The 14146-nt window shown below is 50.0% G+C and overlaps 1 protein-coding gene across 4 annotated transcripts in view; it reads left to right on the top strand.

Annotated features, from left to right (window-relative positions):
• Nucleotides 1-8607: 8607 nt before the first annotated feature.
• FANCC (FA complementation group C) overlaps nucleotides 8608-14146 on the top strand; it is a 70994-nt gene continuing 65455 nt past the window's right edge. For all 4 annotated transcript variants that reach the window (XM_078881441.1, XM_078881433.1, XM_078881426.1 and 1 more), the window contains exons 1-4: nucleotides 8608-8991; nucleotides 10914-11132; nucleotides 11920-12004; nucleotides 13382-13476. In XM_078881441.1, coding sequence (XP_078737567.1) covers nucleotides 10950-11132; nucleotides 11920-12004; nucleotides 13382-13476 — 363 coding nt within the window. In that variant the 5' untranslated portion in view covers nucleotides 8608-8991; nucleotides 10914-10949. The remainder of the gene's footprint in view (nucleotides 8992-10913; nucleotides 11133-11919; nucleotides 12005-13381; nucleotides 13477-14146) is intronic.

Genomic DNA, 14146 nt, shown 5'->3' with positions numbered 1-14146 from the left:
CCGTTCGGACTGTAAAGTGACGACCATACAGATATGGCCTAAACTGCTGCACAAAAAAAACAATGGCAAGCAGCTCGCGACGGGTGACACAGTAGCGCTGCTCCGCCGGAGACAACACCCTACTACCGTAGGCGACAACTCTTTCGACACCCCCAACGACTTGGGATAGCACCCCCCCAATGCCCGTGTTGCTAGCATCCGTGTCCAGCAAAAAGGGACTGGCAAAATCGGGATAACACAAGGGTGGGGCACCCACCAAGGCGTCCCGGAGGGAGCGAAACGCGGCCTCCTCCTCCGGTCCCCATTTGAACTTCACTCCCTTCGCCGTTAGAGCGTGCAAGGGTTTTGCAATAGTGGCGAAGTGCTCAACGAACCGCCGATAATAAGAAGCAAACCCGATGAAACTACGCACGTCGGAAACGGACGTAGGTGTCGGCCACGAACCGACACAATCCGTCTTCGCGGGATCGGTGGAGATCCCCGAAGAATCGACAATGTGACCCAAGTATCTAACGGACCTACGAAGGAGGTGACATTTGGCCGGTTTAAATTTCAACTTAGCCGATCGCATTCGCAAGAACACCCCTCTCAATCGCCGGAGGTGTTCCTCAAACGTTTTACTGAAAACAATGACATCGTCCATATAAATCAAGCATGTATCCCACTGCAAGCCCGACAAAACCAGCTCCATAAGTCGCTGAAACGTCGCTGGAGAGGAGTGAAGTCCCATGGGTAACCGGTTAAACTGGAACAGCCCCCCTGGAGTCCGAAATGCTGTCTTAGGTTTCGACTCTTCGTCGAGCGGCAACTGCCAAAACCCCGATAACAAATCAAGAGTCGAAAAATATCGCGCACCAGACAATGCATCGAGGGACTCATCCATCCTGGGGAGCGGATACGCGTCAGCCACAGAGATCTTATTCAGGCGACGGAAATCAACGCAGAATCGCAGGGACCCGTCCTGCTTCTTAACCAGCACAATAGGCGCTCCCCACGGGCTAGAGGAGGGTGAAATAATATCGGCTTCTAGCATATCGTTAACAGCCGACTGAACATGTTCCTTCTCCACGGGACTCAGTCGGAAGGGATTTAGCCTGACCGGCGCCGCATCGCCCGTTTCAATGTGATGGTGCAACAAATCCGTGCACCCAATGTCATACTTATGTTTACTGAATACATCAGAGAATTCAATGAGCAACTCGCGCAGCGCACCCAACTGCGCCGCCGACAAATCGTCCGAGGCGGCACATAACGAATGGACCCACTCAAGGTCTTCCCTTGGCTCAACGTTCCGCGCGGGGCTCGAGCCCACCTGCGCAACCAACCCATCATCCCCAGGAACCTGCGCCGCGTGAGCCAGCACGGTGCCCTGCGGGATGACAGCTGGTCGCGACCCCGCGTTCAAAACCATCACAAACGGATCCCTGTCAGCCCGCACCAAAGTGTGAGCCACCGATAAATCAAGACCCCCGACAGCCTTGTTAGAAGGACCCAAAAGCATACTCTGTCCCGAAGCCTCCCTCACCCATGGTTTTCGCAACCGGAGGGGAATCAACATCTGTGAACCCGGGGGCACTTGCACTGTCTGCGTCGCCACCGCTTGTATCGTAGCGCACGCCGTCCGAATGTCAGTAGGGCCCGTCAAAAATGAAATCCGGCGACCCGATGGCAGTTCAATGCATCGTTGATCGATAAGAATTTTAATGGGCATTTTAGCCAAAAAGTCAGTGCCCAAAAGACACGGAACTGCCAAAGAAGACGAAACGAAAACGGGTCCCGATAATTTGATATCTCCAATGCAAATGGACGCCCTAACCTGACCGATAATGCCCAACGATCCCCCATTAGCGGCGTAAAATGGCACATCCACTGGAAGCAGCGGACGACATTGGACTGGAAGAATATTATAAATGAGGTCCGATATAATAGTTGCCGATGCCCCCGTGTCCACTAACACCCTAATCTCAACCCCATCAATAGATCCCGTAACAACGGACGAACCCGCCGAAGCAGCCACAATTCTATGCCCCAATTCCGCCCATTCAATGTCTCCCTGGTCCCGGCCGAACCCCCCTCGCCGAACCGAATCCCCGAACCTTAACCGGCCCTCCTCCGCCGCAACGCGGCGTCCCATGTGTGCCGAATAAACAGGCCGAGCGTGTGAGGTGCCGCGACTTGCCGGGGATTGTAGAGATGACTTGGGCTCTCGGTCGTCATCCAGCCGAGCTCCCATGGCGCGCTGCCGCGGAGCGCGGCACCCGGACGCCACGTGGCCCCGGAGGCCGCAGTTATAGCACGTGACGAGGGTCGGAGTAGATCTTGGTTGCTCCGACTTTCGGCCCGATCGCAGAGGCGACCGGGCCCCCGGCCTCCAGTCCCCTGGTCGTCCCGTGGCGAACGCCTCCTCTCGTGGGCTGACGACTTGGGGTTCGGCGACCACCAACCCCGGGGCTGCGACGACAGCAGCGTTGCAACCAACGCCTTGCTTCCGTTGTAGGGCCTCGTGCGCTTGAATACTCGTGGCGACTCTCAAAGAAGAAATATCAATGTCGTCAGCTGTGTTGATAGGGACCCCCAGGTCCTGCGCCAACTTGAGCAGCTGCTCCAAAACCATCGCGTCTTGGCCCTCCTCGTCCATCCGAGGGAACGCAGCATCAGCAAGAGCCAGCAACGCCGTGCGATAGGCCAGCGCGGTCTCCGTGGCCGCTTTCCGTCTTGCGTAGAACTGATGGCGGCATGTAGAGGGAGGCCCGTAGACCCTGGCCAACAAACCCAGCGCATCCTTCAGCGTGGAGCGGTCCGACTTCCGTGCAGCCCTGAAGGCCGCGAGCGCATCGTCGTCCAGCATGGCGGGCAATGCCCGCAGCGCCGTAGCATCGGACCACGCTGACATCTCTTGATGCGCCAAAAACCTTCGCTGAAATTGGCCCCAGTCTCCGCCTTCCGCCTTGAAGGCTGACAACGTGGGCAGGCGCTGCTGAAAAATGAAGTCATCCGCCTCGTGGTTCCTCTCCGCCTGTCCGTCGGTGTCTAAGATGGCGGCTCCAGCAGCAGACGTAAGATGGCGGACCCCCTCGCGCGCTGATGACGTCGATGCGCGCGCTTGGGAACCCACCACCACGTGGCGCTCGCCGTTCCCGCCAAAAGTAGGCCCAGGCGCAATGGCGGAAATCCCCCATTCGTTTTGGCGGGAATCTGCGGGGCGACCTTGTAAAATGTCCCCCACCGTCCCCGCTCCTCCCGACGAGCTGATCTCCGCCAAGATGGACGCGGCGGCGAGCAGCAGCTCCGCCAGTCGGGAGTGCGCCTCCCGAAGCCCGGCGTCTGTCCCCGGTCGCTCGGCCGGCGCCGTCGACGGACCCTGCAGCGTGGGCAAGTCCTCTTCCTCACCCCCCGCCACCAGCGGCTCCGAGTCGTCCAGGTCTTCCTCGCGGTCAATCCCGTGGGTCCTACGGGTCTTCCTCGTCTCCATACTTGGAAGCCCGTTTCACTTCTGACGCCAGATGAAGTATTGGAAAATGACGGCAGGAAACTCCTTGACGGGAACACACTTCTTTTATTAAATCTTGACTTGTAACAATACAACGCGTGGCCTCTCTTCTTCACACCGCACTTCTCTTGACTCAGGATTCTGTGCTGCCGGCTCTCTGTGCCTCGTGTAGACTCCGCGCCTCGGCTACACTCCTCTCTCGCCTCGTGTAGACTCTGCGCCTCTGCTACACTCTCCTCTCTCGCCTCGTGTAGACTTTGCCTCTCTCACGCTGGCTACACCCTATGCATACTCGGCTCGTGCAGACCGTTCTCCCTCGCTGGCTACACCGTATGCATACTCGGCTCGTGCAGACCGTTCTCTCTCGCTGGCTACACCGTATGCATACTCGGCTCGTGCAGACCGTTCTCCCTCGCTGGCTACACCGTATGCATACTCGGCTCGTGCAGACCGTTCTCTCTCGCTGGCTACACCGTATGCATACTCGGCTCGTGCAGACCGTTCTCTCTCGCTGGCTACACCGTATGCATACTCGGCTCGTGCAGACCGTTCTCTCTCGCTGGCTACACACTACACATTACTCAGCTCGTGTAGACCGTTCTATCTCGCTGGCTACACACTATACCTTACTCAGCTCGTGTAGACCTTTCTCTCTCGCTGGCTACACACTATACCTTACTCTCTTCTACTCTCCATTACTCTCCTCTCCGGGCTCTATCTCTACACCTTCGTCTTCATTCTTAGATGGTTCCACTTCTGCCCCTTGCTCCTCTGTGCATCACCTTATATACCCCTTCTTCCCGGGAGACGGAGCGGATGCGGACCTCAACGTCGGCACCGCTCCTCCGTTACCCAATCCCCACGCGCTATCCCCACGATCCGGTTCCGCTCAGCGCGTGTTTCCACTCTCCGACCAATCACACCGCGCTGCTACCCGATCACTCCCTCTGGGCGCGTCACCGGCACACAGCCAATCAGCAGCACTACCCCCACCCGCGCACTGACGCCTGCTCCTCCCCGTCAGCGCGCGTCACCACACACACACCCGTACATACGCGCTGGCACACGACATATACACCCAGCGCGTATCACCACTACATTTGTATCGTGATCACGGTCTATGCACTGCTGGATGAAGACCCTCTTTCTGGCCCTCAACGGAATAGCAAGCGCGCAGCTTCCCTCTCCATTCTCGTCCGTGGCCATGTTTTCTCCACCACGTGTCAGGTCGATGTAGAAGTCCCACACGCCGATGATGACGACGTGGCCTAGCGGTAGCGGTTCGAATCCAGCGGTCGCCCGGGTTATTACTGCCGGCGCAATCATCACCACTTGTAAACATGCGTCGTCTGCTTCACGAATGCCTGTCAGCCCATACGGCTCACTCGTATTATTGTACGGGGAAATTTAGTTTTCATGTCCATGAGGCGTACAACCGATTCAATGCGGGCAAAAAAATGTGTTGTCTATTTGTGTTTCTCACTTGTGATGGGACTTTGTAGGATGAACGTTGAGATTGATAAGGGGCACGGGGCGATCAATACGGTCTGATTTGGTCTGTAATAAGGTAGGGCACTGATAAGGGGTTGGCAGGTGTGTTCACTGCACAAGTTAAATATTCCTTCCCTTCATTGGCAAGAGTTCGCCAAATTCGAAAACTTGCCGGCAAACTCCTCAATTCGGATTACACAAAGCAATTCCTCTCCCCTGCCGACAGGCGAATGTGCCCAGCCCACTCTCGCAAAGTGAGACTCGTCGTACTGCTCACCTGAATTCCCGCCTGGGTAAACAAAATAGCCCGAAACTTGACCCACGCATACACACACGCGGTGCAGGTGGCTGGTGAGAGACCTCCTGCAGACAGCTGCGGGTATAGAGATGTCGTGAGGGGCGCCGCGGTGGGGAGATTGTCAGCCACCTCGCCCTCGGTGGCCCAAGAGGGTCGTGGCTTCGATCCCGACAACCGACGCCTGCTCGATATTTGGAGTTTGCGCGCAATGGCAGAGCCAGGATTTTTAGGTAGTGGGGGAGGGGGCAACCCCTCCAGCAGTGAGAAATGATGGAGGAGTTGTTAGTAAGTAAGGATTTGTTAGTACGTGACGACTTGTCCCTGGCTTTTTATTCAACGCGTGTGCGGCGATCACGCGGCCATCGATCGAGGGTCGGATTCGAACCGCGTCGTGTGATCGGCATCGCGCTCGCTGAAGGTGTTGATGCCTTCAGGGAAGTCGTGGACTTTATACGCAACTGCGCACAATTCTGTGAGTCACTTAAAACCGCTTTGCCGTTACTTATTGCCAATTATGGTCTCAGACTATTGTCCTATCATCTCACAGAGTCCCTGACACGTAATAATATGCTACACAGTGGCAGTGGGGGTCGCAAAATGCCGATTTATTACTACTAAACCCCAATGATCCGATCGAAATGAGGGATTTCGATCGGATCATTGGGGAGGAGGGGGCACGTGCCACCCCACCCCCCACTGGCACCGCCAGTGTTTGCGTGTCTCTCCCATCATCATCACGGTGGCTAGGAGATGTTAACTACCCCGCGTGGGTTCGATCCCCATAACCGACGCCTGTTTTGTATATTAGGAGTTTGCGTGTATCTCTCCCCGCGGTCACGTGGCTTCTTCACCGAGTTCTCCGTTGTTTTGCATTTAGAGACATTGCGCTTCGAGTGTTTGGCTGCCGGACAGTTCAACACGACGATGTAAGCCACTCCGTTGAGCTCTCAGTTGTGATATCCAGGTTCGCGTCTGGAAAAGAGCTGTCATAGGTCAGCGGACTTGGCTTGGCTTAGCTTGCGTGCGTGTGTGAGCGTGCGTGTGTGTGTTTGTGTGTGTTTGAGTGTATGTGTGAGTGTGTGTTTGTGTGTTTGTGTATCTGTGTTTTGTTATTATCGGAGCGATGGTGTAGCGGTTAGCGTCCTGCGCTATGAACCTGTCCACCCGGGTTAGATTCCCACTCACGGCCAACACCAGTGACGATTATCTGAACCGGTCATGGGCCTCTCCTAGGTCTACTCAGCCTCAAATGAGTCCTGGGTGCAGTGTGTAAACATCGCCACTGTGGAGACAAAGGCGGCCGGACGTGGTGATGGTCACCCAACCCCCTCGTGTACCGTTCCGGCCTTCATAGGTGCTGCTCGCTAACAGCACTTGCCCCCACAGTCTGCTAAGGCTACACGGGGGATCTTTGTTATCATCACGCCTCTTTACCCAGGGAAGGCGTCGAAGTGTCAACATTTTGTTTTGCCGCGTGAGAGTCCGTGGCTCCCTCTCTCTCTCTCACCTGTGCGGCCAGGTGAGGGGGGCAAGGGGTCCTTGACTTCGATGGGAGGTCCAGCAAGCGAGATGAGCACAGTGAGTGACAACGTAGTTCGGCTTTCGCGACCAAGATTATTCATAATAAAGGTGTTTTGGGTTAGATCGCGTTATTTACAAATGTGTCGTAACCCTCCACCACCACCCGACACGGCCAAACACTAAAAAAAATGCGTCACGTTTACAAATAATTCACTTCTCTAGCCCACCGGTGTGTTGGAGAGCGAATCAGCATCATTTGAAATGTGAGAACGACGTTTCGCTGGTCATTACATCCAGCGTCATCGGGCGATTTGCCAGAATGGCGAGGCTCTCTCCTCGTCAGGGGTCCCCAGCCCACCTCCTCATTCCTCCTCTTCTTCCTGATTCCTCCTCCTCGTCCTCCCCCTCCTCGTCCTCGTCGTCCCCGCGGGGGCCGAGCGAGGTGCGGTGACGGGATTCCGCCACCAGAGATCGCGCTGCTGCCAGGGGGGGGAGGCGAGTGGTGAGAGCGCCACTCCCGCCTCCCTGCCAACAAACTTCGCAGTAAATCATCTTCTTAGGTTTTTTTCGGTAAAGTCACGTAGAAAGTAAAATAAAATAAAAAAACAAAAAAACAAAAAGTTATTTTACTTTCTACGTGACTTTACCGAAAAAAACCTAAGAAGATGATTCCTTGCAGTCACGAAAGCTTCAAATCTAGAATTCGCAGTAAATGTAGCTGTGACGGTCCCACCTGATGACGGAGACTTGTGTTGCCTCCGAAACGTCGTGATTTATAAATGTATTTCTATTATTTAATTTTATTATTTATTTATACCTACGTGACTTACCGAAAAAAACCTAAGCGTATGAATCCTTGCTGTCACGAAAGCTTCAAATCTAGAATTAGCAGGGTCATTGCCCGAAACGTCGCCTATAACCCCCCTCACCCCCCCCTCAATTGGCGAATGTTGTGGAGGTTTTTTTATTTTTTTGTCCCAGACTGCCTCGGCAGGCTGTGGTTTAGCAGAAGGCAATGATTCTTTTCGTTTGGCTTAACTTAAGTGAGCTCTATAATTCTTGACTTAAAGCTTTCGTGACTCCAGGAATTCAAACTCTTTGGGTCTTTCGGTAAAGTCACGGAGATAGGTTCAAAGAAAATAACAAAAAACTACGACGTTTCGATCGCTTGTGTTGCGATCGAAACGTCGTCGTTTCTTGTTATTTTAAAAAAATTATTTTAACCTATCTACGTGATTTCACCGAAAGGCCCAAATAATATGAGCTCTATAATCTTACGAAGAATAAACACGGCACGCGCGGTGGCATGCGTACGGGGACCTTTGCCTTCGCCGTGGGGGTCGTTTGACCATACTTCACCACCCCCCCCCCCATGTGAACTAGGACTGAACGATTTGGGGAAAATATCGAATTGCGATTTCCCTGACAGATATTGCGATTGCGATTTGATTTGCGATTCAATGTTTTTAAGTCAAGCTTTAGTTCAATATTCACTGTGTAATCTCGATTTGAAGCTTCCGTGACTGTAGACAAAAATAAAATTATTTTTAAAAATTACAATAATTTTTTCTACCAACGTGATTTTACCAAAAGAACCAAAAAATATTCGCTGTGTAATAGATTTAGAACACGTGATGGAGCATTACCACGTGATACCATCAAAATATGAACTGCTCTATATATTCTAATGCAAAGATATGAATTGCTTCCAACGTGTATTTATTAAAATTATTAATTGAAATAGAACAATCAAACGTAGAATAATTGTTAGGTTAAATAATTAAAGTTAGAATAATACAATAATAAAACAATTCCAATAAGAAAGTAATAGAACTTTTCAAATCGCAAAAAAATCGCAGCCTTTACGATTTACTAATCGCGTTGTTTCAAATTGCGATTTCGATTTGACATCGATTAATCGCTCAGCCCTAACGTGAACACGTTAAGCCGATTCCCGATGACGTCATAACTGGGTGGCGCAGTCGACGTCCCAAACGCGGCCGCGTGAAGGAAGGAAGCCGCCGTGACGTCACGCGCGATGCTCGCTCTCAGTCGTCGTCGTGGCGGCGGTTTAACGTCACGCGAGACAAGTGGGAGAATGACGTCACGCGGCGGAGGAGTGACGTCACGCGACGGCGGGCGCGGGGTGTCGGCGCGAGGAGAGAAAATAATTTGGCGGCAAAATTCGACTGTAAGTACAGTGCCGCGCAGTGGCTGACGCGGCTTGGGTTGCATGAAGTGTTTAAAGAAAGTGGAATAAAATCCCCTCACAGACTGAACACGCCAGCGGGCGCTTCTATAACGCTCGTCTTGATGCCACAAAACTTTGGTTTGTTGTCCGTCCCCCGCACCTCCCGTTTTGCGCGGTTGGTTACGTACGGTGCGAAAGAAGTTCAACCGTACACTATTAAGTTACCAAAGCAATCACCGCGTCTTATGCTGAGAGGAATGGGACGCGTTTTGTGTGAATTAGAAGCCGAATCGCTTTCATATTCATGGCGCAATGTGCGTGCGTCAGTGTTTTCGTGCGTGCCGTGCGGGTTATTTTTGCCATACTTCACCACTTTCGTCAGTATAGGGCAGGGGTTCGTGAGAGGGTAGAATAGAGAGCTGTACTGCCCTCTGCTGCCCAGTGCCTATAACACCTGTTATGAGCGTCGGTCGCCAGCCCTAGAGACTCTTCACTGCTTCGCTTTCGAGATCCACGCATTGTGGGTGATTTTCATATAAACATTGCTAAATATTATCTTAGTAAGTGAGAATATGGACCCATAGGCTTACACAGAGAGTCATAGACTCACTCATCCAGACTCATAAGGAAGGACCCATAGACTCACAGAAACCCATTGACTTACATAGAGACCCATAGACTCACCAATGTCAAAGTTTGAAAAAAATAAGAATAGGTTTTACACTTTCTGGCAATAAAACAGGTGTTAAAACATGTTCAAACACCAAATATAAATATTTAGCAAGGAATCATGTCTGCATTAATCGCACACGGTACTTGTGTTGAACATGTCAATAAACATGCTCTGATAAATAATTAATATATGCATTGTTATTTTTTTACTGATTGTGGCCTACGCCGGAGACGGCCTTCTTCAGGGCCCAGTCTCAAGCAGCAATACACCGGAGAACGCCAATAGGCGAACAGAGCAAAGGCAATGCTCTTATCAAGCTCGGGGTGAGCAGCTACAACATGGGACCTTTTCTGCCAGACTCAAAGTATTCAAAAGTAACAAGTTTTTACCCCTTTCTGGCAATTAAACAAGCTTTAAATCGAAAATTAAACAGGTGTCAAGATACTATTTGGTAACTGATGACGGACGCTTGTGTTGCGCTCGAAACGTGATTTATTTTTATTTTCTACCTACGTGACTTTACGGAAAGAACCAAAGAGTATGGATTCCTGCAGTCACGAAAGCTTCATATCAAGATCGGTGTTAAGATGTTCAATCACTAAATAGAAACCCTTTGCAAGGACCATCTGAACACCTGTTTTTGTAAAAAAAAATACGGGGATCTGCCAGTTACATCATGAGCTATGCTTCCACCAACACTATTGAACCGAATCGCAATGAACAGAATTCTGAGTAAGTTCTATCCCTAGTTATAACCGGCGCTTAATCTCAGCCACATACATATCTCCTTATTTTGGCCTCCTAGCTTTCATACATCAGTTCATAGGACATGGGGTGCAGTAATATAGGCGTACCTTATACTCTAGTGGTAGTGTAGAGGAGAGAAATACGCGGTGCGCACAGTTAAGTGGATGCAACTGATGGCAAACAGGTGTGCGCGTTGCAACATCAGGTTTGCACCTACAAACCGACAGTAATTAAGGGGATAAGCGGGTGCAACCGAGGTCGAACAGGTGGGTACGCTGTGACCGGAGATGGGGGGTGATGATAAGGGACTAATGGGGCAACAGGCGCCAACCTGATGGGAGCTTAAGTGGAAGCACGTGAGGACTCGGAATTAGGAGGGGGATATAAGCGGGAGTGTGTGTGAGCGAGAGGCAAGATCATTACGCGTTGACATTTGAACCCGCGTTTTTCTGTTGGCGCATTAATAATATACATTTTATCTCTTTTTTTTTCTCTCTCCCAGTTTTGAAAGTTCACAACGGGTGCACCGCCAAACGCCATGGCCGAACGAGGTGTTAATGACGAGTTGGAATTCTGGCTGCAGAAGGCGAAAGAGTGGGAGCATTTGTGTACTCAGGAAACAGCTGGACATGTAACGGACGCACTTCTTGCAGACATATGCTCCCGTCTGCCAGCGCTGCAGGAATTCCTCGCGAAACTTGGCGACATCACCAGCCACGGGGTGTGTATGTATGTGGAACGATGTTAACTACCTTTCCTGGTGTACAGGAGGTCGTGGGTTCTAACCCGATTCTGACGCCTGCTGTATATTTGGAGTTTTTGGCTGCTATACATTTCCACGTGATAAGCCACTTCGTTGAGCTATCATTTGTAATGGCCAGGTCGCTTCTATAAAATAGCTATATTGCTCAAGTGGGCCTTACCTGGTAAAATAAATCGAGGTTTAGTTTATGTTGAACTTCTTTCACAGCGTCCGTAGCCAACCGTTCTAATCGGAAGTGCAGGAGGAGGATAGCGCCACCAGTGTTCCACCACGCGTGTCACAATCTACCGCTAAATTAACCTCACGTGGTGGACTCTTCACGCTTTTAAACTTGAGGTCAAAGATCAAGGTTAAGATGACATCGTGACCAAAGGATCATCGCCAACGCTTTTGCTACGCTCTATGCTTTGCCAGACCTGGCAGCTGCTGCACAGTAGACAAGTGACCTCAAGGGACTGCCGTTGTATTATCCCACCGCCTGGTCTTGAGGGCCAAAAGCATGAATCGTTCACTAAACCTGATTGATCAAGTGGTTGCCCCCAACAAACACAAATTTGCCTTGCCAGTCGTTTAGTAGGACATCGCGAAGTGGCATCATAACATGTGATGTCATCTCATTAGGCTCGGAAGGTGACGTTATATTCGCTAATTAAATACTTCCGAGGACTAACGCACGTTGGAGAGCCTTGCATTATTTTTCAACCTTGTTATGTTTTGATTTTGTTCATTTTATTATCTTTTGAAGGGTGTGACAGGCGCTATTCGACGCTTCCCTCTGATTGGTCAGCTGCTGGGCCGCCTGTGCTGTAACGCCGCTGTTGTGTCCAACGGTGAGGACTGTGGCTCACACACAATCACCCACACTCGGCAATTACAGTGTTCTCAAAAAACTAGCGTTCTGTCACCTTATTTGTGTTGTTTTTGGCCGCGGTAAATTATCACACGGCGTATGTCCATTAAGATTCAATCATATTAATTATGGAGGGAAAACATTTGAGTGAAAATCTTCATGGTCTAAGCCAAACTCACAAAAGTAATTTCCTGCTCAAATGATCATTGAGGCAGTGCTCATGTCCTGATTACAGCCCTGAGCCAGGGGTGGAAATTCCACATTCTTATGACAGGGAAAGTAACTATCTATAGAACAGTCACCGTTGAATTCCCCACAAAGGTGTACTCGTAGCACACAGCGTACATTTATTCTGATTAATCCTATAAATCATGACAACAAAAAACACGTGTCGGCTAACGTCTTAAGTCAAATTTTAGAGGCATAATACCATTGACTTAAAATTAATGTGTTCCTTATACACAATGTTCCAGTTATAACTGTTCACTATTGTGTTCACTGTCACTAAAAGGTCAGTCGAGATACAAAAATGTAAATCACATTTGCATATAACCAGATGGGGTGTTCATACAAATAAGTTCCAGAGTTTTAAAGAGACGATGGAATGTTTTGCAGAAGTATATCGTTCTGTATAAATGCACATCTGAACAATTGAATGGGCTCAACCCATTTCCAAGTTATACACAAAGGCTGTATAGTAAAGTACTCTAATGTGAAATAGCGGAATTCATTTGTTGCGAGAGTGCATGGCCTGTATGTATTGTGTTGTTTACTGCCATACCCTTAATCTTTTTGTATCCTGTGGTGTTTGGCCCTTCTTCATCATAACATGTGTTCAGCGTTTTGCGGTGCACTTTGGGCGAAATTTTCGTGCTTTCGCAGTAGGAGCCGACGATTGCTTTTCAGATTCCAACTGAGAAACTCGCGGGTAATTTTTCACATTTGGCAAATTTGGACCGCAACGGCGGCATCACAGTGGCCGACTGTTACTAATGACGTCACGCCATTTATTACCATCCGCCGTCAAGCAGACGGCCACATATATTTACAGTTAATATTACACCGCAGTATTAATCAGTGCAGCCTGCCGGATTCGAACCTCTGCAACGAGCGGCGCGCGCTCCTTCCTCCATGAGGCCATGTAATATATATGCACATTGGGGTCATGGCTAACACAGTTGCTTGAAGGGAGAAAATATACGCAGCAGCAGCACCAGCTACTCTTCTCCCTTTGAAGGTTATGGGCAGATAAAAGGGAGGAGTGTCCATTTTACGCTATGGCATGTTTTTGGAGTCAACGGTGACCTCCGAGGAGGGGTTTATGCAGCAGTAAAGATGCGTACCATCTGTTTGTCAGGAGAAAGCATCAGAGGGCTGTGGCGTTGCCTTGGAAACTTTTACACAGCCCAGCCAGGCACTGCCCTTGAGCGCAAGGCCAACGAGTGGCTTCAGGTGAGAAAGCTTGTCCCTTTCATATGTGTCGGTCGTTTAAATTCAATACGTTTGTCAATAACACTGTGGCCTTAAAATGAACGCACATTTCTATTACAGGCGGCATTTCAGCAGTGGTCCTTTTTCAAAGCGCCAGGCAGTGTTATTGACGAATATTTAAAGTTTTTGTTACGTGTGCTTGTACACCCACTGGGCTTTAAATGTATATCATTAAAGCAAAACCGTGTACAACAAGTTTTGCTAGACCACCTAAGATATCTGTTTGGAGGGACATAGCTAGAAGATGCATCAGCATGTGTGTACCTCTGGTAATTATAGAAGGCCGACCAGCATCACGATTACGAAATATAGGTGAATACAAGCAAGGTGTGGTGTTTTTTGTAAAGCTTCATCGTATTATGAAAAGAAACATTTCATTGTGCTTAAAGAAGAGAGTTTTCAATCGTTGCATATTGTCTGCTTTGGCCTTTGCATCAGAAACATTGGCAAAGAAGGTGAATAGGAAGCATGGAGAGATGCATGCTACTGAGAGGCAGAAAGAGGAACAGTTGCATCAGAGACGAAATCCAAGTTAGAAAAGTCATTTTGACTTTGAAGGAAAGTAAGCAGAGAGATTTCTCTAGACGGGATGATGCCCAGGGAATGACTGGTGATGGAATGACAGTTAAAG

The sequence above is a fragment of the Lampetra fluviatilis genome, chromosome 3, assembly GCF_964198595.1.
Source record: "Lampetra fluviatilis chromosome 3, kcLamFluv1.1, whole genome shotgun sequence".
NCBI lineage: Eukaryota > Metazoa > Chordata > Hyperoartia > Petromyzontiformes > Petromyzontidae > Lampetra > Lampetra fluviatilis.
Note: the sequence above shows the minus strand (reverse complement) of the source record. Positions and strands in the feature narration are given on the sequence as shown.